General features: G+C 39.2%; 1 protein-coding gene and 1 long non-coding RNA gene across 2 annotated transcripts; both read left to right on the top strand.

The window, feature by feature from the left end:
• The first annotated feature begins 3,379 nt into the window (after positions 1–3,379).
• On the top strand, positions 3,380–10,866 carry parm1 (prostate androgen-regulated mucin-like protein 1). The gene is made up of 4 exons (XM_084034817.1): positions 3,380–3,482; positions 4,920–5,480; positions 8,576–8,654; positions 9,043–10,866. The coding sequence occupies exons 1-4, from the start codon at positions 3,449–3,451 to the stop codon at positions 9,122–9,124; spliced, it is 756 nt and encodes a 251-aa protein (XP_083890943.1). The 5' UTR covers positions 3,380–3,448; the 3' UTR covers positions 9,125–10,866.
• Positions 10,867–18,733: 7,867 nt separating this feature from the next.
• LOC311029736 lies at positions 18,734–22,412 on the top strand. The gene is made up of 3 exons (XR_014598909.1): positions 18,734–18,891; positions 19,160–19,224; positions 19,880–22,412. It is a non-coding gene; the product is annotated as an uncharacterized lncRNA (long non-coding RNA).
• Positions 22,413–23,364: the final 952 nt, after the last annotated feature.

Genomic DNA, 23,364 nt, shown 5'->3' with positions numbered 1-23,364 from the left:
ACTTTCAGCCTATCTTTTTAAACCACACAACCACAGTTTGATTTCAGTTTTGTTTCGGTGGAATTACAGATAAATGGGCCATTATTAGTAAATTATGATGAAAACTACAATTGAATAAATTCCCATTAACAATTAAAGTATAACTTTGCAGGTACATTTCAGTTTTGTTACCGAAAATAATGTTAAAGAAAAAGAATATATATTTATAGATTTGTGCACACATTTCTGAGCACTTAATAATGTAATATTCTGCAAGAAATATAATACAATTAAATAGTATACATGCAAAAAACCATAAAGCAAGTTTATACTTTGTACTTTGTAAACTATTAGTTACTTACGTTGCCATTTAAAACAAAAAAATCCAACTTCTAATACTGCTGATATATATTTTAAAAATACTGTTGGGACTTCATAGGAACTACTACCCCGCCCCCCCCTCCACCCTAAACTGGCACACACACACATCCTCCTCCCCATCTTAAAAAAAAACACACACCCTTCTCCTCTGTCACAATTTTTATTTCCAGTTGATACGTTCAAATATGAGTCTCATGCAACTGTAGTATTCCTTGTAATGTAAGTGAACCTACATTAATGTGATACATGTTCATTTTATTCACAATTGCCATTTTGTTCGCTTCGTTATTCAGTCTTACATTGTTTGTGTTCATTAACGCCGTTGGGGTATTTTGCCCCAACCAATCAGTCGAGAGTGATATATCCATGGCGCCATCAGTATCAATTGACAACAACGCTGCAGTAGTGGTTGCTAGGAATAAGATCTGTCACGTCGATGGAAGAAATATGATGATTTAAGTGATCTGTAAATTAAAACAGCAGCTTGACCCTGTCCACACTGTCCACTGTGGTGACTGATGAAAGCATCCTGAAGATTAATGTTGGAAATCTCTTTCTATGAAACATAAAGGACAAAGCTGGAGTTATTCAATTTTTTTTCTTAAAGATCCAAAAAAAAAAAAGTGTGTCTTACCGTTGACTACTGTTCAAATATTACTGTACATATTTTTCCAAATATGGTTCTATGGGGGACACAGGAAGGGATGTGACCTACCATCTCAGTAGTTGTCAAGGTATTTGAATCTGGACAAAAGGAGCAAGCAACACTGTAATGCTGCTTCCTGTGTATTAACTGTTAAGCTACCAATTCAAGAAGTACAGTCCTCGTCTAATACCGCCTGTGTTTACAGTACTAGTTTAATGATAAAACACTAGCACTGTTAAAGTTAGCTAGCTGCACAATAAGATTGCTCATCATAAGTGTTTGGATTAATCTAGTACCTTGGGATTCAAATTCTACCTCTCTCACAAACCTGAAACCTGAAAACCTTGAAAAATATGCTGTTCTTTTTTATTTTTTCAGCATTAAGCCATCCAATCTAGAGTTTCAATGTTGTGATCAACAGATATCTCTTGACTTTGCAGGGCTGCCGTTGTGCCGTGCCCCAATGGGACAGAATGCAGCTTCCAACGTCCAAACAACACCATCAGAATTTGCAAGAGGACGACAAACCTCTCTTACTCCCACAGCTGATACAGACTTTGAACACACAACCAAACAGGTGACAGAGGATGCCTCACAAGTCATACCGGCCACAACTCTCCAGTACTCATCCACCCGACCTACCCCGTCACATGCTGAGGTAACTGCTACAAATTCAGCTCAGTCCACCAGTGATGCTGATGGCAACTTTACAGTACCTGCTCAATCCACCAACCGAGTGACAGGCAGGATGGGAGAAACCAGCACCACCAGCACTGTCAACGATCCAGCTTCATCACCAGTGGACTCCTCCTCAGTTCAAGCATCTTCCATCCCACCATCTCACTCAACTTCAGGGTCAGATGCAACCTCTGTGATCCAGACTACACCAACCATGTCCACAACCAGCCCACCTAACAGCAGCATCAACAGCAGCTCTTCAAATAAGGAAACTGGCTCTGTCAGCCAGAATTGCTCAGGTAAGATTCCTGTGAGACTGTACTTGTCTCTGTGAGACTGTACTTAGTCACAGCAAAAATGCCAATGTCACCATGGTAACATGCGATTTGATATGCTATTTGGCACATATAATGTTTGGCTTCTTGTTTTAACATGTTAGCATGCAGACATAAGCACATGTAACCTACAGCTGAGGCTGAGGGGAGTGCCATTCGTTTTGCAAGTCAAAGTATTGGACAACTTGTAGTTCTGACCCAATAATAATAGCAATGTTAAAGTTAGCTAGTAGTCACATTAATAATGCCAATCGCCCAGCCAACATTTCAGTCAGCCATTTATGTGCATGTTATACTAGCCGTGGCTCCATAGCCTTCGGCCACAAGCCACAAATTTACAAATGCTTTCATACAGTATGTCAGAACAGATAACATCATGTTCAACAACATATAGGCTAAAGTCAAAGTGAACAGCTGTTCATATTTGATTAGATACAAACACAAATATATGTACGAGATATACGAGTACCAGGGCATGGGAGAGGAAGACGCATACCAGGACAAGGGAGAGGAAGGAGAGTACCAGGACAAGGGAAAGTAAGATGAGTACCAGAATAAGGGAGAGTAAGATGAGTACAAGGACAAGGGAGAGGAAGACGCATACCAGGACAAGGGAGAGGAAGGAGAATACCAGGACAAGGGAGAGTAAGATGAGTACCAGGACAAGGGAGAGGAAGGAGAATACCAGGACAAGGGAAAGTAAGATGAGTACCAGAATAAGGGAGAGTAAGATGAGTACAAGGACAAGGGAGAGGAAGACGCATACCAGGACAAGGGAGAGGAAGGAGAATACCAGGACAAGGGAGAGTAAGATGAGTACCAGGACAAGGGAGAGGAAGGAGAATACCAGGACAAGGGAAAGTAAGATGAGTACCAGAATAAGGGAGAGGAAGGACAATACCAGGACAAGGGAGAGTAACATGAGTACCAGAACAAGGGAGAAGAAGAGGAGTACTGGGACATGGGAGAGGAAGACACAGTACCAGGAAAAATGAGAGTAAGATGACTACCAGGAAAAAGGAGAGGAATACAATCTAACCATATGGCGGTATCGGTGCAACCCACTAGATGGCGCTGTGAGGCCCACTAATGGGTTCCAGCCCAGTTGTTGAAAACAGCTGCTATATAACGATACCATATTGAATAAAGTACAATAAAAGGTACACAGGATACACAGGTACTTTTCATTCTAAAAATATACTACCGGTACAGTCTCACTATAATGTTACTTCCTGTGGTCTTCAGTTTTTATATCTTCATATATGATCCCCCCCCCCTTTTTTTATGTGACTCAGTCATCACATAGCCACGCCCCCAGGCTGTTATAATAAGTCACTTCCAGTCACAGGCAGCCGCCTGTCCATGGGGAGCACAGAGCACACAGCTGCAGCTACAAGTGTTTGCGGAGATATACAGTGAAAAGAGCACAATGTTGAGGGTCAGCCTGCAAACTCTGATAACATGTAAGTAAACTGTAACATTAGTGCATGCTATTTGATGCGGTTACTTGCCTTGAAATCTGATTTCTTTTTATGTATAAGACTTGTCAATGTCTTGAGCAAGTCAGAGTATGGGGGAGATCATATGAAGTGTCAAGATAATTTGCTAGATTGAAGAAAAGTTTAGCTGGATGAGGTTGTGGGAAAAAGACATGTGAATTCTGATTAATATCCATTCTCCATTGCAAAAAAATGTCCTTTCCATTTAATTTAACTTGCTGTTTGGGCGATATCATTTCCTGTTTATGATTATATCAGGCTTGTTTCAAGACAATTATTTCACAATTCAAGTTACAAGATCTCTTAAGAACAGATCACAAGTTAACTCAATGACATTACCATCACAAGCTGGTTCTCCCTGATGAGGGTTAGCATTACACAACAGAATGCTTCTTTGTTGTGTAACATTGTTTTTTACTTTTACCTTGATAAACGGTTCGATATGCATCTAGATACACAGGTTACGATTCGATTCAAACGATATCCTTTTATTACAGACCGATTCGATTCAAATCCATTCCATACAGTGTAAGAAGGATACGATTCGATTCTACGGTTAATATTTGTTGTAGATATTTTATAAAATAAAGAAGCTGATTCTATGAAAGTGACAGTACAATAGTTTCTTTTCAAATATGTAAAATACCACATATCCCCAAACATTGTGGCTGTATGGCACTGGCGCAAAAAAAAAAACTTGCGTTGTTTTAGAGACGCTGGTGTAATGCCGCCCATAGATATGATGCGGCCGACCGCTTCAAAGTCTCGCGATACCCGATCCATGACTCTGTAACCGATTCATCTAGGAATTCATTGATAATTCGTATCGATTGAGGAGGCTGCTACCGATGCGGCCGTATCTCTCACCTGTTGAACCGAATATCCGGTCGCATCGGTTTATCGTTCACAACCCTAATGTGTACGCGCATTATGGAGACAGGGGGAAATGGCGACACAGACGGTTCGGTGGGGAATTCAAGCCAGACTGTAAAATGATGCCTCTCACACATTTAATTTCACTTCATATCACACATTGGATTGTGTAAATTAGCACATTCTGGAACTAAAGCCAGTCATTACACTCCCTATCATCCTTACATGAGCCCCAGTAATAATGCCGGCCAAGTTCACCATCACAAGACTACAAGAGGAAATTGTGCACTGGCAAGGTTTTATAAGTCTGATATTTTTTCCCGACTTTTGTGCGCATGAACACTTTTAGTATGGATCCTGGGTCCTGTTTTATATTTTTATAACCCTAGCCCTTATATTTTATATTTGGTCACTGTAGTCTCTTATACAGTTCTTAAACAGGAGGAATTAGTGCATTTTTCGGGGACTATTTTCAGCAGCAGATTAATAAATGTACTTTAAACAAACATCTTTTGTCTTGAATTGCAGTTCAACTGTTGTGCAATGCAGTAACAATGGAGGACAATATTACAGTTTCTGCATCAACGTCCCAAAATACCGAACAACTCCCTCAAACAACTGCACTGACTTTGACCACGTCGACCAACGTGAGCACCCAGTCTACAACTGTGAATTTATCAACTACTCAACCTACCATGTCAACTGCTTATGTCAACAATACAAATTCTACGACTCCAACTCTGTCCATCAACAATACAGCCTCGACCCCAACAACAGCCAGAACTGTGGTAAACTCCACTAAAGACTCGACAACTGCACCAGAAACACAAACCCTGCCCTCTTCATCTTCTTCCTCATCCCGACCTATCACAACTAACACCCAGGACTCTAGCAACAGCATCAGCACCAGTCCTACATCCAGCACCACACAAACCATCAGCCCCGCCACAGCCACCAAAAACACCAGCCCAGCAAGTACCACCAGTACCACCACCAGTACCACCACCAGGAGCACCACCAGGAGCACCACCACCAGTATAACTAAAAGCACCACACTGGAAAAAGAAAGGTCCGAGGCTCTGAGCTCAGGTATTCATTTATATACTTTTTAAATCTTTAAAACTGTAGATAGGCCTATTTTCTAAGTTTAGTCTTTATTCCAAAACAAATGTGGAAAAAGACCAAGAATTAAGCTCTGCTAGCAGTTCTGAGAGGCTACACTGACACTATGCTCGTTTGAGCCAAATGCTCATATCAGCATTCTAACGTGCTCACAATTAAAATGTTAACCTTATTTTTAGTAGCTATGATATGAACCATGTTTGTCAGCATAGTTTAGCATGTTAGCATGCTAACATTTGCTAATAATGACTAAACTCAAAATGGCTGAGACATCATCGGGTTTACAGGGAAAGTGTATGGTAAATTAAAGTTTAAATCAGATGATGGATGCTGGGTGAAAGGACTGGGATCACAGTTATTGCAATTCAACTCTGGGGACTGAGCATGTCTGTCCCACATTTTATGACAATTTAACCAAATGCTGTCAAGAAATTTCAATAACAACGAAAACATTCCATCAGCTAATGGCACAAGAGGAAAAGTCAACAACTTTATCAGGATGCTTTGTCTGGGGTCCTCTAATGTTCTTCCTAATGTGCCAAAAAAAATCAAATTTTTTAATTTGTTTCTGATGTAAATAGTCCTTCTGTCTTAAAACCCCAAATGTGAGTGTCTCTGAATTTGTCAAATCTAAACAAACACACAACCACTGAAAAGAAAACCAACACCTGTCTGATTAAAGAGGTCAAATGTACGCATGCAGTGTCCATGCATCAGATTATCTGTTGTTCCTTCTCTTTGACCTCCTTAAGCATGGTGTCGAACTGTGGTTAATATTTGAAAAAAACACTTTACTATCGCACTTCCTTGTTTACTTTGTAGTTGAATCTTTACAAGTTGAATGAGTGGCAAGCGGCGGCTGTTTGAAGAGAAGAGAAACCTAATAGTAAATGCTAGTTGTACAGGCAACCCTGGCATAGAAAAATCCTTAACTTGATATCTGTGCTAGTACTTCTGACTGCATAATGTTATTGTAGCTGAGATTGAACTCTGTCCCTCGTGTGCTGGAACGGGAAAAGAACTTCCTTCCCGATCAGTAATCATTGAAATCTGATCATCTAAGTCAGAAATGTTATGGCATTTCTCCAGACTGGCTGTTTGAACTTTGAGATATTTCTAATGCAGTCAAATCGACTTAGCAGAACAGTGGCTCAAATCTGGCCTATACTTGCTTTCAAGACTTTCCAGACAAGCAATGAATGATTAGTCAAAATTGGCCCGAGTGTCCACCCAAAGCTGGCTCGGTCCTCCAGTGTCAGTTAGCAACTGCCATTGGCTTGACAACTGACTAGCTGGTTCATAGCTCATTTTTATTGTCATGATTACTGTGAATAATGCCTTTATGAGACAGTGACAGAGAGATGACAGGAAATTACGGGAGCAAGAGATGGGGAATGAGCTCCAACAAAGGTATCTGGCCAGACTTGAACCAGAGACTGCAGTTGATTCTGTGTGTAGCACAGACCTCTATCTTACACTCCACCCACTGATGACACCAAGTAATTTCTAGGATCAGATAAGTTTGTTCCATGACAGATGGTAGATTGATTAGATAAGCTACAGTAAATGGATTAATAACATCATTATGTCAGAGCATCCAAATCCCCCAAATGTCCTCCTAAATTACTGGTCAAACTCCACAAGTTATCTGTCAGCCAAGAAACTTAAACTTTGACCTCAGAGGTAGATGGTCTAATTTCATGGTCTTTATTGATTTTATTCTGCTTCCAGATAAGAGGAGTGAACTGGAGTATGACAGTTTTAAGAAATGTTTTGCTGGGCATCAGTACAATCTCACACATGCAAGCAAACATTCAGCAGTGTATTTGTGTCTAGTTTCCCACCAGGAGATTACTAATTAATACTTAATTTCAAAGGTCAGCGTGGTTGGCTGGATAAGGAATTATCTTAAATGTGTGAAGGCAGCTATCGCGTTGTACCTGATACAGAGTTAGAGATTTACCAGGAGAAGAATAGTCAGTCACAAAGTATAATCAGTTGAGGCCAGCCACCTATTGCATGGGTCAGACCAATCAGGGAACTATGAGCTAGATGACGACATGACAACACCTGGATGGCACATTTTTTTAAAGTTGGACCTTGTAAATCTTAAACAAAAAGGATTCTGTAAAGTTTGATGTCTCAAATTAATTATTTCATGGCTGAATGAATGGCAATGTCTATTGATCTGTCCATCAGCCCACAATTTTGGTTCAGACTGAAATATGTCAAAAACTGTGGGATGGATTAGCATGACATTGGTTACCAGACAATTAACCCTAATGACTGATCTCTTGCTGAGTGTCCTCATACCTCCACCAAGAGGGAATGTCTCAACAACTGTAAGATGGATTGCCATGAAATTCGATGCATGCATTCACATAGAAGTTAGATGCTTGTGTGCGGCCCACACATACTCGTCAGTATTTCTAGCAACACGCTGTCTGCGCACAACATGTAGCTACAGCCAGAGACAGTTCAGAAAGGGCATATGGCCCTGCAAGTCAGCTTCCTATCAAGTGGGTTTAGCCACTGCCTCATCCCTATAGAAGGGAGGCCCGATTGCTCTATAGTCCCCAAAGTAGTATTGGACCCATTTTTCACAAGCCACATATCTGCCGACCATTCTGACACTAATATGGCATTTGTCACGTGACCTGGCAACTAATGTATTTAGTGCGTCAAAACCAAATAAACAGCATGTGGTGAAAAGATGAAACACTATCAACTTTTGAACCAGACGTCAAGTTGCGGTGCCCAATCACGCCACCGGCGATCAATGGGCCATTCAAATCAAAGGGGTCAATCAAATTACTGCAAATGCAATGCCTGATATGGCATGAATACAGCCAAGCACCGGCACTCTGGCAGTCTGCCAGCTACTGTCAATCAAACACAAATCCCCACATACCTTTTTGCTTCCTTTTAATAATAAAACAACCAGCAATATATTAAAGAAATGTTAGGAAGAAACTTAGGCAGGAGGTTAGGAAACGTTGGACAGATCATTAAACTGAATGTATTCTGACCTATCATCTCTTTCTTTCTCTCTCCATCTCCAGGAGGAATTGCAGTCATTGTTATTGTATTCATGATAACTGTCATCCTAGTGTTCATTGGGCTGTATTACTGCAAGATCAGGTGAGTCCAGCACTCAAACAAATCTCCTACAAGTCCATTTTATATGACTGTTGTGCATTAAAACTCAAGTGATGACACTTTGTGGGAGCTGTAAGATCCAAACAAAAAATGTCTTTGTGTTTTCATAAAGCAAACAAGCTGTGAACAGGTTTCGTAGAGACTAATCTAGTAGATGAATGATTATTTCAAGTTTCCAAACAGCTCTAAAATGTATGTAAAAACAAAAAGGCCTTTTTTTAAAACTATATTTAAATGTCATTATCCTTAAAAACAAGACTACCATCATCTAATCTTTGTTTGTGAATACAATAAAGGGATTCCCTCTCACACATATTCTGTCACTCAACTTCTCTCTCACTCTATTTTCTCCACTCCCTTTCCATTCCAGACGGAGATCATACGGCCCTCTTCTGGACAACAATGCCCGCGGCACTTTTGCAAACTTCAGCAACCCCATGTACGATCCTTGAATCTTAACTTGTGCGCCTCTGATTCCAGAAGGGACCCCTTAAACCCAAAAGTCCTTAGTCTGCAGGAGATGTTCTGAATGTAGTGTTTGTAGTGTGTAATGAGTCACATTTTATAACTGTGACATGCTGCCTGATATCTTGATTGTCAAAATGAAAAACAAATGTTTCTATTGATCTTTGTTCAAGTAGGCGTATTGTTTTATTGCTAGTTAAAGTAAACATGGAAGGACATACAATTGCAACTATTTTTGGTAGCTTTCCAAACAGCTCTGTCTACATAGACACAGCGTGTAATCATATTAGGACATCTGAAAGGTTAAATTTAGAGTGAAAACTAAAAAAACACAGCGTTGTAATCGGGGTTATCATCAGTCTCCCAAGATACTTTTCCTTTTCTAAGTTTTGTCTGACAAAAATGAGGAGGGATTTTGTGAACCCAACCAGGATGTTTTTTTGTAAAAATGCACAAACAAAAAAACCTTACTCACAGCAATTGTAAAAAAGATGGCTTAAGGCAGTATTTAGGATTGGTTATAGATGAAGAAAGTGATTTTCTACTGTCTTTAAGCGGCAATGGAAAGACAGTATTATTACAAAAATCAGGCCAACAAGATGTGTGATTAACAAAGTGATGAAAGCCTCCATTTTCAGTGAGAACATGAATGAAGTTCAGTAGATAGACTACACCATGATGACATTGTTTTTTTATTTATTTGGACTGTACCTACTGGGATAAAATTTTCTTAAAATGATGAGATTTCTGACGTGAAAAAAATGGTATTTGTTCAGATAGCAATGTGAATGTAGGCAGACAAACAAAGTTCAAAGCTTGAATAGCACTCTTCTAGAGATGTCCTGCTTTCAACACTGGAGGACATGAAGAGTTAACCATTCACCTTTGGAGGAAATGGAAATTGTGATAAAGGCACTAAAAAGGATGAGGATAAAAAGATATAAAAGCTGTTAGGGTTAGGGTTAGGGGTTAGGGTTAGGGTTAGGTTTTTTTTTAGGCAACACAAAGGGGTAAGGTTATCGTTAGCAGCTAGTACCACCCAGAAAGGAATACAATAATTTGTGGAAAATGTCTGAGGTTTCATTCATTATTTTTCAAATGTAGTTTTTATTGTGTTTTTACATTCAAGGATTTGCATCACAGGCGGTCCTTTATAATGTATATGAATTGTTTTCATACTACAAACTGAATGGTGCAGAGGCAGAGACTTTAAAAGGACAATTCCTGGTTGAAGCAGTGTTTCATCCTGCTGAAGCGAACATGAGCAAAACACTGAATCCCTTTCTGCTCCATCTGCTCGTGTGCAGCCTGAATCGTGTCAACGTATCATCATATATTACGCCTTACCTTTGACCTCTCTGTAGAGCAGCCAAATTATACAGCAATCATATTAGAATGGAGAACATACATTCTAAGAAAAATGTTCATGGCCTTAATTCAATGCGGGGCAGGGAATTGTGTCTCTTTCATCCTCGAATTCAACTACTATTTATGAGTGAGTTTCTTTATTATAGAATGTTATGAATTACTTATTTTTTCATGTTCCAATGTGATTTTGCTTTGCTGTAGAAGCTCAGGCAGGCTTCGTTTCTGAGTGTGATTGTCTCTCCTTCAGTATTTCATATTGCATTGTTTGTTTGAATTCAGGTGAAGAATAATGTGACAACATGTATTGTGTGTGATATGATTGTATTGAATTGTTAATGCAATAAAAGTATTTAAGGAATAATGTGAGCTCCTTTATTCTCAGAACTTCACAAACTTGTGTACATTATTTGCATACATACGCATTGCAGTACATCATTTGCATACATACAGAGGTCAAACTGACAAAAAATAGTGAGGGATGCAGTTATATCAAAAATCCAAAAAAACATTGTTTACAAAAATATCTACAGGCGGCAATCAAGTTTGACCAGCCTGCTGATCAGTTCACTTTACAAATAAAATCAGAATCCTGAAGGGGAAAAAATCCCTCAAATAACAGTTTGTCACATTGCCACAATAAATCCATAATTTTCTCTGAATAATCCTAGGTTATGTAGGTTATGGACTACACAGTGCCAGCAACAAACAAACAAACAAACACACACACACTGGTATAGAGAGCATATTGGTGAAAATGGCATTGGAGGACAGAAAAGGTTCAGATCTTCCAGCTCCTTGTTATCCAGAATTACTTCAGTAGCTATGTTGATTACAAAAGCATGAGAGCTTTTGAAGCATGTGAAACAAAACACGTGATATGATAACGGAGCACATAAAAACACACATGGATGCTAAGGTTCAGCACAATGCCTTCATCTCTGCTCCTCAATGAGCTGCAGAGCATTTATTAGTGGGAGCTTTAATGATGGTCCTGTCATGGCTGCCCTCCCATCCTAACGGCTTCCATTCTTCCTCGTTCTTAAACCCTTTCCCATGACATCCTCCTCTCATGCCCACACTCATCTTCTCTCTTCCTACTTCACCCCACATCTTCCTCGTGTTATCTTTCTAGCCTCTCATATTCTTTCATCATCTCTATCGAGATCCGAAAACTGTCACCTTGTAATTTAGTTGATATATTAAATATATTATTAATATAAAATATATTAACTATTGTTGCCCTTTTAAACCACAAAATTCATGCTTGCATATAGCTAAAATTGTGTACTGCAACTGAACAATCATTGACTGGTTAATCTCAACAGAGTTGAGGAAGAACCTGACTGTCACCAGTTATGTCCATGTCTTTTCTAACCTGTGTTAAAGTTTAACACTCCCTCCCGATTCATTTCCACGTTTACTTCCTGTCGTATTCGCTAATACAAATCCCACAATGGACATGTTAAACTGTGTTCAGATCCAGGAGAGAGATAAAAACTAGAAACACGATAATGTGAACCGGCCTTCATTACAAGGAGCCGCCTTGCATTAAAAATGTTATACTGACGCTATGTAACTTTTTGCTGAACAGCGACCACGTGGCCACAAGTTCATTTTTCAAATGTCTTGAGTAAGGTGCTTGTTTTACTGTTTACAAGTATAAAATGCCATAACATAGAAGTACTCAAGTATATACAGTTACCTTTTAAAATGTACAAAAGCATTGAAGTGTAAATGTACTTAGTTACTTTCCACCACTGCTGCATCGCCTCTCGCTTTGACGTCATTACTGGGCAGCAGTAATAATAGAGGGTGCAGATTTCTGTGATGCACTGTTATTATCAGGCCTTAAATACTCTAAGCAGTGTGTGTGAGTGTGTATGTGTGAGTGTGTATGTGTGTGTGTGTGTGTGTTTCTTTATAATTACACTGAGAGAAAGGCAGGACCATTTTACAAACATCTGCACAACAGCACTCCAAAAGTATATACAGCCGAATGCCTTGTACAGTCCTTTAAATGAGCCACAGTCTGTCACGGTGGCTGTTATCGACAGATATGACCTCTCTTGAGGATATACTCTATAGTGCACGTATGTGTCAGCAAACAGATATGAAGAAAATGAGGAGTAAAAGTCACAAGTGATGCTCAGAACTCACTGGACAGTGTGTGTGAAGTGAAGACTTTGGGACACAGGAAGAAGCTCCTTCCTGCCTCGTTCTTCACTTGCTCAGTTTCTAACCGCAGTCTGACAACATGCAGTGTGAACAGAATGACAGCGCTTACAAGCTGCCGACATTCACAATGTGTTACCATGACAGCTACATTTACAACCTGCGTTTACAAGAATAGTTCATTTAAATTCACAAAAATTGTTACAGGATAATTAATTAATATTAATATGCTCAATATGATAACATATTCTGACATGCGCTATACAGTCTGGTTGATCAATGACATTTAAAATCTGACAATGTATCATACCAATGCTTCAAAATGACTTGCAACCTATAGTAAAAAAACAAATATCCAGCTGTATTGATTAATGTAGTTTATTGTTCTTGAGTCTGAATCCATGCTGTAAAATGCATCTGTGAGAGTAGAGTTCATGTTGATCTTCAGCAGGTATAACTTTACCATGTTCACCATGTTCACCATTGTTGTTTGTGTGTTAGCATGCTATGTTTTTTAGGTATTTAATCATTAAACAAGATGAACAACTCAATAATTGTACCTGCTGGTGGCGGTATAGGAAAAGTAAATGCCCTAAAAAATATTATAATTCATCCTTGTGGCACCATGGATATGAATGTAATCCAAATTTCATGTTCATCCAGCAATTATTCAGATATTCTGGTCCCCAATTTTGAAGCATTTCATGTTTTTGTAAATGTAAAAAGATAAAAAGTTATATAAAAGTGTACCAGTTGGAATATGAAACCTAAACCACACAGGCAGCATTTGTGAAGGGCAATAAATCACACACACACACACACACACACACACACACACACACACACACACACACACACACACACACACACACACACTCACACACATGCAGTGTATTGGCCCACACACACACACACACACACACACACACACACGCACACACACACACACACACACACATGCAGTGTATTGGCCCACACACACACACACACACACACACACACACACACACATGCAGTGTATTGGCCCACACACAGACATCTACTAACAGAACGGAAACCACTGTTGTTTCATTTACTTGCAAACAGCAGTTGCAGGTTTCACATTCTGCCGCACTGTTTCAGGTTTCTTCTCACTTTTATACGTTATAACTTCAGGACAAGCTGAGTCTGACAACAACTAGTTAAACTATTCATGACTTGTTTGATAAAGTCCAAACTGCTCTGCTCTAAACTAGAAAGAGGCGTATTAACCTATATAAAATGTATGCACACACACATGCGTTGTTTGGTGAAATTCACTTAGAAAAGCAGTGTGACCACTGTTATAGATATATAGATATATTGCTCTTGCCACATTATAATGTTGACTAATGCAACAGACACACTGACAGCTCATGATGCCATAAAACAAAAACGTACAAAAATGATAAAGCTGACAATATAAAAGTGGCATTCAACTTTACACAAATAAATAATACAACTTTAAATATCAATACGATATGAATGATAGTTTACTGGGAGACTGCGACTCCTAAAAAAACACAGTGGTGTTACATTTCTAGTAATCATCTTCCAGCTGTTACTATTTAACCAAAGTACTTGTTGCTGTTTTGACAATAATTAAGGCTATGTGTGATTTTTGTCAATCTTCTAAATATTTATTGTCGGTAGGATACCCTGTGTGTATAAATTTAGGGACATAGAAGATAATTAATTTGTACTTTCCCACCAAAAGTGATATACCATAGGTGTGCATAAAGAAATGAGGTATAAGTAGTCATCTATGGTGTATGGTCAGTATGAGTGTTGCTACTAAAGTGTTGTATTTAGAGCCAGAAACTAGAAAGTGGAGGACAAAGGTCCTCTTTCCATTTTGATGTTGGCAAAGTGAGGTGTTTCTGTTCATTTGTTAACCCCCTTGTGTTTACTGTAGGTTGCACATTATTTTTTATCACCAGTAGAGGTCACTAATCACAAGGGTTTGTACTCCTCAGATAAATGAGTATTTCCCAGTGCTCGTGTGCTCTCCCTGCTGAACACACTCTGATAGTGCAGGTAAAATTGTATGGTGACGGAGCAATACAATTTTCTGATTGGCTTAGGCTGACTGGTTTCAGTCATGTGAGACTGTGGGGCTGCACAGGAACAAAACCAGAACCTAAGACAGGCAGCACATTGAAATAGTAAAACCAGCAAACAGACATGCTGAACAAAGGCATTTGTGTACCATGAGGTGTAACAACAGCATTCGTGGACTCCTCCTGATGAATTTTGTTTGAAATAAATGTGAGTGAGGAAATGAGTCCAGCCGCGGCCCCCGGGCGTATCCCGAAGTCAAACCATGTGTGACTGACACTGTTTTTAGCATGGAGCAGTATTAAATCAGTGACGATGCCTCTCTGCAAGAAAAACAGTTGCTTCGTTCCTTCAGTGAAACTCGAGCTTGCTAGGTTTAGTCCAATCAAATCGCAGCTCAAAAGCAATCCTGGAAAATGCGTACCAAAGTCCTCAGCCAAGGCCAAAAAACACCAAAATTAAACACAACAATTTGGGCAATACTGACCTTGCTAATAGTTGCAACAATTATTTTATCTCCATAGGTGAAAATCCCTCTAACAAAATGAGTCAAACATAGTCGCTACTTTCAGCAAGTGACTTCAATTTTTCATTCTTTTTGATGCCAACTGACAGAAATGAAGTCTCTAAAATCATAGTCGCACACTGCGCTGATGGGTACTTGCACTGAAGAGTTAAACCATTTTCATCAACACACTGAGTCTTTGTCTCTGGTGCCAATGTCAAAAATGGTTAATAATATATACATATATATTATATACATATATCATTATATATATATATCTCTTACAGAACAGTGGCACTGTGGAATTAAGTCGTATTATCATGTACTCTGTACGGTGGGTCATTCTCATTTTCTCTATTGAAGCGTGTTATAAAATATGAAAAGTATCATCAAATCAACACACGCATGCACAGACACACACACACACACACACACACACACACACAGACAGACCACTAATTAGACTCAAAGAAAACATTCCATTAAGCCATATCACCTCACTTGCAGTTACCTCAATTACCTTTTTCATCTACAGGTGCTGACAGCAGAGTGTGCTGATTCCAAAACAGAGGGATTTTGTGGTTTTTAATTTGCTTGGGGAAAATGAGGCTGTTTAAATGAACTTGAACTTGGTTTGAAGCTTTAAAGTCAAGTATTATTTGACTTTCCACACCTTAACCTTGCCTTAGATGCCACTAGGGAAACATTCTGACATAGAGTACAAGATGTCCTTCTGCAGTCAGCGTACATTGTATGTTATCAATAATCTCTATCGTATGTATGTTGTATGTTATCAATAATCTCTATCGTATGTATGTTATCAATAATCTCTATCGTATGTATGTTATCAATAATCTCAAGCAGTACTTGTTTCTATGTGTTGATTTGTTATTAAGAGGCTTGAATTTCTCTATTATAAGGAATTGGCATTGATTACAGTGACAAGACATAATCAGAAGTTTGGTTTTCATTTGAGTTCAGTCTTTACTGTGAGGCATTTGCAATCCTGTTTGTTACTGTAAGCACAATGTTTGTAATAACCACAACAGCTGGAGACAGCTCTAATTGCTAAAATGAGCAGCAATGTTGCAGAAAATGTTGTCAGACTGTCCTTGAGCAAGAGATTTATGGGAGATGCTCGGTAGCCAACAGACTAATTATTTTTATTTTACATACTCTAATAAAAGTAAAAGCATGATGTCTTTAAATAACAGGTCATATTCACGAAGACAGAAAACAGAGAGACACTAGGCCTTTAACTATCACAGGAGAAAGTAGGCTTAAGGGAAATCTTTTACCGCCAGCCCCTACGGCCTTTCCTCAATTCTCAAATCATCACAATGAGTTTTTTTCAGAGATTTCTTTCTACTAATTAACCAAAGTTGAACTTAATTGTGTTAGTTGTGTTAGTTATCCAACTTCCACAAGTTTGTTCACTAACTAACAGTTAACTGACATAACTTGACCTAAATGGGCACTTCCTCTGCTTGACCATACCTGACAAAAGACTGCGGTTGGATGACGTTAACAATTGAGGGATGATTTTCTCTTCATAGCTCTGGATGCAATCTATGTGGTTAAAATTGTTTCCACAGCTGTTTCTGACTCAGATTACTGAACATGTACCAGGACCTTTATGTGCGTACATGAACAAGGATGATTGTGCAGTAGGAAGTGGGTTTATGTCTCATGTTGTAAGAGACACAGGGTTTGTTTGCTGTGATGATTATGGATATGTATCTGATCTATACTGAGTGGAGCATAAGTGTCTATTTAAATTTAACAATGTATTCTCTGAATTGTTTCATGCAACATCCAAAATGTTGCAAGAACGAGCCAAACCTGGTGTTCGCGTGAGTACAGTATCGTATAGCTTCAGCGAGAGATGTCTTATACCTCCAACAGTAACAATACAACAGAATTTGACTTTTTTGATATGCAAAATTATCTTTTAAATTGACAAACATCATATGTGTATTTCAAGCCACAATTCAAACGGGATCAAACATTGATCGACCTTTCGCCATTGACTTCCGTACAGGTTTTTCCAAAATAAGGTCCCCCGGATGGGGTATGACTCAGCCTCTCTATTGACCTCCCTAGAGCCACGCCGCTACCATGGCTAAGAAAATGCCCACAGAAATTCCCAGAGGCCAAGACTTGTTTTGGATTTGATTTGTGGTACTGATCCGTGTCCTTAAGCTGCTAATTTAAAACCTTTTCATGATTCATCTTGTTTATGATTCACCCTGAGGTGAAGAGAGAGGAAGAGAGGAGAGGAAAAGTTTCAGACTGATGAAGTCACACAGTGGTGTCACACAGGTCTGATCAAAGTGTGACTCTACTGTAACATTCCACTGGCTGCTTAACCATGAGCCCGTCTGTATGCTGGATCATTTCCCCATCACCTCGTTCAGACTTCCGTCTCCTTTCGTCATTTCTCTGTCGCCTCCTGTCATCATGTCGCATTTCAGTTCAGTGTTTAACAACAACGTCATGCAACATCCAATTCCAATGAGATTTCTACATGGAAACTATGGTTACTTGCGATTTGGTAACAATTGTGGTTACGGTTTAAAAAATTGTACTTTTAAGACATGACTATTCAACATCACCACCTCAACAGTCAACAGCCTTCTTTTCTGTCTCACTACATGCCTGCATTGGTACAGAATATGTGCATTGGAAGTGAAACCTGAGGAGCACAAATTGATCCTTCCTGTGTACCACCCCGCTACGTACAAGCTTGATATAAAAGAAACACGGCCACATCTGTTCTGTTTAGCAGAAAGCTGTAGTTTGTATTAGATCGTTTCTGTGGCAGGCAATAGCTTTAAAAAGTTGACAGCACTGACTACAGCCTGCCATGGAAGGATATGTCACAATGAGAACCTTCACTCAGGTAACTTTTCCTGTAGGGTTGTCAGAAGTTGTGTATATCCAGAAAGATAACACCAATAGTTACTTTAGAGTGGTTCATAGAGATAACATATAGAAAGTGCATCGGCCCTGATCTTCCCTGGATAATGATAATTCATGTCTTCTTAAGAAATAAGGACGAAGCCAACCAAGCTGACGTTGGTGATCTATGACACCAATGACCTCCATACTCCATAGTAATGTTACCTTTAAACAGATGTAGCTGATCTAAGTATAACAGGAAAGGGGAACGTTGACTGAGGTTCTGCCAGGTTCCAAGCTAAGATCACATCAACATACACCGCAAACTATAACGACCTGTCTGACGTACGGAGGCACACAAAGGAATATTTAATTTGGCTGAGAAAATATATGAATCATAAAATATATGACTCATGAAACAAAATATTGTTTACAGCGATTCATCTAGCATTTTGGTGATCTGTGAATGTATGTGGTTAACTTCCTCTCCTGCCCCTCCATTCCAGCCCATAGCAATAACTCTTGCCCAATCCTTTCCACAGGTCCCTACCCGTCACAGCCCTGCCCAGCCCAGCCCAGCCTGCTCTGTCCAGGCAGCATATATGAGCAGCAGCCAGTCTGAGTGGAGGTCAAACGTCTTTCTGGACTGAATCAGAAAGTTGTCACAGCTGCACAGAATCCAATTGATTTCATTCTGAATACAAGAGAGGAAAGAACTAGTGCAGAAAACGGGTATGTTTTTAAATTCATTTAAATTAAAATTCAATTTTGATGTACATGTTTTTAATTAACGTCTTGTATGTCTTGATATGTTATGGGTTTATGACCAACTTCTCACCAAGTTTGTGGTCATTTTTTTATTTTTATTTTTTTAGATAGATTATTGCAATTCCCCTTTGTTAATCCGATTGTTCTGCTAGTGTCTCTTTTAAGGTTGCTGTGTAGTAAACAATGTGTTTTTGTTTGTGGCTTCCCTCCTTCGCTGACACCAACCAATCAGAGATGAAGCTTTCGACAGCCGCCCTCGTCATCGTACTTCTGTTTACAACAGCCTCCGCCAAGCCGGTAAGCTAACCGCAAAGCTGAATCTTCCCTCATCCAGTCAAACTGTAGTGTTTTTATAGCATGAATATTTACAGATTCTCCTTGAGATGTTCTGGTTTAAATCATCTCTATTCATTGTCCTGTAGTGTACATATTGAGACAATTCTCTGAATTTCCTCTTTCTGTCTACAGCTTTGCTTTATGTTTGTTGATACCTGCTTTCCTCTTTTGATTATAATTATCAGAAGACCTTTCCTCTAGCGCCAAGGACAATACCTTTCATCCCAGTACTGATAAGCCTCTAGAATTGCTACATTGTTCCTGTTATGGAATGTAATATTGTAACCTCTACTAGTAGAGATGCATGTATCGACACTGATGTTGTTAAATTTACACCGAGACCATTGTTAAAATTACATATTGGTCCAATGCCTGCACTTCATAGCTTACTGCCAGTATGGAGAACCTGATTACAGTGTTTTTAAAAGTTGACAGCATTTACTTCCTGCCTCACTAATGTAAGACACACTTCCTCCTGCATTGGCGCTGAAGGTAAATCATGTTCTGAAGAATCATGCAATTTAGAGGTGATATTGAGGGATACTGGGCTAAGAAATCAGGCAGGAAAGTGTGGGCTTCACTTAATAGTTTCATTCATTTTATATTCCCTCCACAGATTGGTTGGCCTCGGCATCAGGATGCTGATATCGCCAACAATGTCTTGACACAAGAATGGCTGGAGGGGAATGCCAGGGTTTTTTTTAGGTCTTCCGATTCTTCTAGCGCCTCGTCTTCAGAGTCAAGTCAGTCACAGGAGTCACGGGAATCTAGTGACTCTTCAGACAGCGACTCTTCGGAGGAGTCCTCTGAGGAAGTTTTAATCACGGATGAGACCACACCGGCCGTGACCATCACTGCCATGACATCCGTCACTGCAGAAGACGGGAGTACGCCCACCCTTGAGCCAGACACAACAGATGAGTCGAGTGTGACACCCCCTCCAGCGACCCCACCTGTTGTTGCCACGTCACCTGGATGTGACAATGGTTGTTTTACCGCTGAGATTCCAACATTTCCCATCACAGACAACAGAGGCGACAACTAACTAACCACATTCCTATTAAAATGTGTCACCTTCAGGACTTGTTTTAGTTCAGCTGCGAGAATTGTGATGAAGTGATAATCTGATTTCCTTTTAAATACATTTAATTTAATTCTATCACTATCAATGACGGCATGAGTTAATGCAATGGTAACTGAGCCTATGGCCCACTGATGTAAGCCTTGTGTATGCAGTATTACAAACCGTCTGTGGTGACATTCTTGGGAAAAATCACAAGCGCTCTCTACACTGCAAAAACAGCCCTTCTAGAAAGAAGTAAAATATTCTCATATTCAATCAAATTATCTTGTATCAAGCAAAAAAATCTGCCAATGGGGTAAGCTTTTTTTGCTTGACAAGCAATTCTTAAAATAAGCCCAAATTTCTTAGCTCCGAAAGACTAAAATGAGACTTTAAACTAGACAGAAAATCTTAAACTAATCCAAATTCTTCTAAAACAAGCAATGAAAAAAACACTAATTCAAGATTAAATTACTCAAAATTAGAATTTTTTGATTTACTCATTTAAGAAATTACACCTTAATCTGGGATTGATAATGAGCATAAAAGTAGTTAAAATAAGACATAATTTCTTAAAACAGCATAACAAATATAAAAGTGATGTCTTAAATCAAGATACCAAAACTTTCTCAGTTACTTTTTTTTTTTATGGCTGGAGTGCCATGCAAGCCTTTTTTATTTTTATTATGAGAGAGACAGTGTGGAAAGGGGAGATAGAGGGGGAAGACATGCGCGAAAGAGATTGCCGGGCCGGGAGTCGAACCACTGATTTCCGCGTCGAGGCTGAGCCTCCGTACATGGGGCGGCTGCCTCATCCACTGCACCACCGGCTGAGCCTCCGTACATGGGGCGGCTGCCTTATCCACTGCGCCACCGACCGCGATAATTTTTTTTATTAACTTTGCAATACAATTGCTCAATTCAACATCCCAAAAAAAAAGGGCACTTCTGCATTCCAGATCCATCATAATCAAACAGATTGAAAAGCCAGTTTTGATTTGAACCTCACTATCAAAATAATAATACATCAGTTATTGTAGCAGCATAGCAACTAAACATCATGTTGCAGCTGGTTTGCAGCATAATATCCCATATGGTTTTCAATCTCACCAAGCAACTGTCCTGTAATGAAAATGATAATATTAATAATAAAAACTTTTGTCCTTGTTTCATGGCATTCTTGAATTGAGATGTTGTGCAAATGGTCTTACTCTTAAAATAAGGCAAATAATCTTGGTGCCCCGCTGGGTTTGATCGTAAAACATTTTTATACTCTTTTTCTGGTTCATTCTAGCTCAAAATTAGCTGGAATATCTTATCAAGAAAAAGTAAGGCATACTTTCTTAAAATGAGATATTTTTTCTAATGCAAAACTTGCTTGACAAGATTAATATTCTTTTTGGACAAAAAATAAGACTTATTTTCTTGATACAAGGCTTTTTTTACTTTCTTGAAATTCCATTTTTGCAGTGTAGGAATTGAGATCCAAAATCACACCTGCAATTGCTGCTTATGGGCATAGTGTAGGTGCTGTCAAAGATACAGATACTCAGCGAGGCCAGTTTGACACAAACTAATGAACACATTCTAAATAGTATATTCCATTTCCGCCAATAAAACCCCCTAAATCCTACACATGGTTCTTTTAAGTATTAACTGCCACACCAGTATATTTACAAACTGTGGAGGGTGTGTCAAACTCGAATGTCGAATTATTGCCACAGTGGGTGGGTTTAATTATGGGTTGTGAGTTCACATATTCCCAAATTAAATATGTGGTCTGAAGACGGTTCATTAAAGTTGTCTGATTGGTTGTTCTAACACGCGTCGTACTTCATTGCGTTGAACTGGATCTAAAATTCCTCTATAGTCCAGTAGTGGTATCTAACCCATGCAGGTCATTTTGTTTGTGTGTGTCAGTATTGCAACTACTCCAACATTAAGGTGAATGGACTTTTATTTACAGGAATCACAGCACTGAAAATTATATTCAAATGGTTCAACAGCAATATCTCTCTCACATGCTGTATTTGCAAGTAATATTGACCCTGTGGTCTGAGAAGTTTTTTAAAATTGCTAAAAACGTGCTCTGATCACTCATGTTCATTCCTATAACTCAAGTCTAAAAAAAATAAGAATCTGCCCCATCTAGTGGGGAACAAAAGTTGTTACAGTCTAGTTGGACCTTCAGGATATCAAACAGCTTTCTGGCTGATATTTGGAACTTTTAAACACTTATATTGCCCAACAATACCCCTGTGAAAAAAGTCTGGTCCGTAAATAAAAGTTCTCCACCGGCTAGGGGCCCTGAACCTCAACCCCATCCAACACCTTTGCAAAAATGCAATATTGGGACGCAGATTATGTAACATTTTATTAGCAAAGTATAAACTGAGTGTATACTGGCAGCTTGCGAGTGGTGTGGGCATCTCTTAACTCCAACAACTGCATTCTGTCATCCTCAAATTACTAATTGAACTGTAGTGAGAGGAGGTCTTGGCCCAGATATCCGGGACTACTCGGAACCGCAGAAATATTAGCACCCAGAGGGTACATCCTCGTCTCTAACCCTAACCAGAGTACTTTACTGGGCAGCACTACGCAAGATAAACTGCGGTAGGTCCATTAAACTCCTCAATGTTTTTCTTTCCTTTATGGCTTCTTCATGTCTCATTTCTGACTGCAGAATTACACAGGTCTCCCCGTGTGACTCATGGATGAATAGCCTATAGTTATAATAATCAGCCTATTGTCCTGTTATTATTTGAGTTTTACATAAAGTAGGAAAATAAAACCAAATCTCTGCTAGACCCTCTGCAGAGCTACAACAGTCAACAGACTAAACAAGACATTAAATATCGGCGACATTAACACAACGACTCCAGTTAACAGACACACAAAAATGCAAAGTACATTTAAATAAGTATTCATAACAACTATTTAGCAAATATACACAGCAACAGACACATTCAGCCACATTAAGCCAGTAGAAATAGTTGTTGTAGGGTAGCCGACAGCTCCCTCTAGTGGGCTTGTGT

This window comes from Eutrigla gurnardus (assembly GCF_963514095.1).
Source record: "Eutrigla gurnardus genome assembly, chromosome: 19".
In the NCBI taxonomy this organism is placed as follows: domain Eukaryota; kingdom Metazoa; phylum Chordata; class Actinopteri; order Perciformes; family Triglidae; genus Eutrigla; species Eutrigla gurnardus.
The sequence above is the reverse complement of the archived record's forward strand: the minus strand, read 5'-3'. Positions and strand labels throughout refer to the sequence as shown.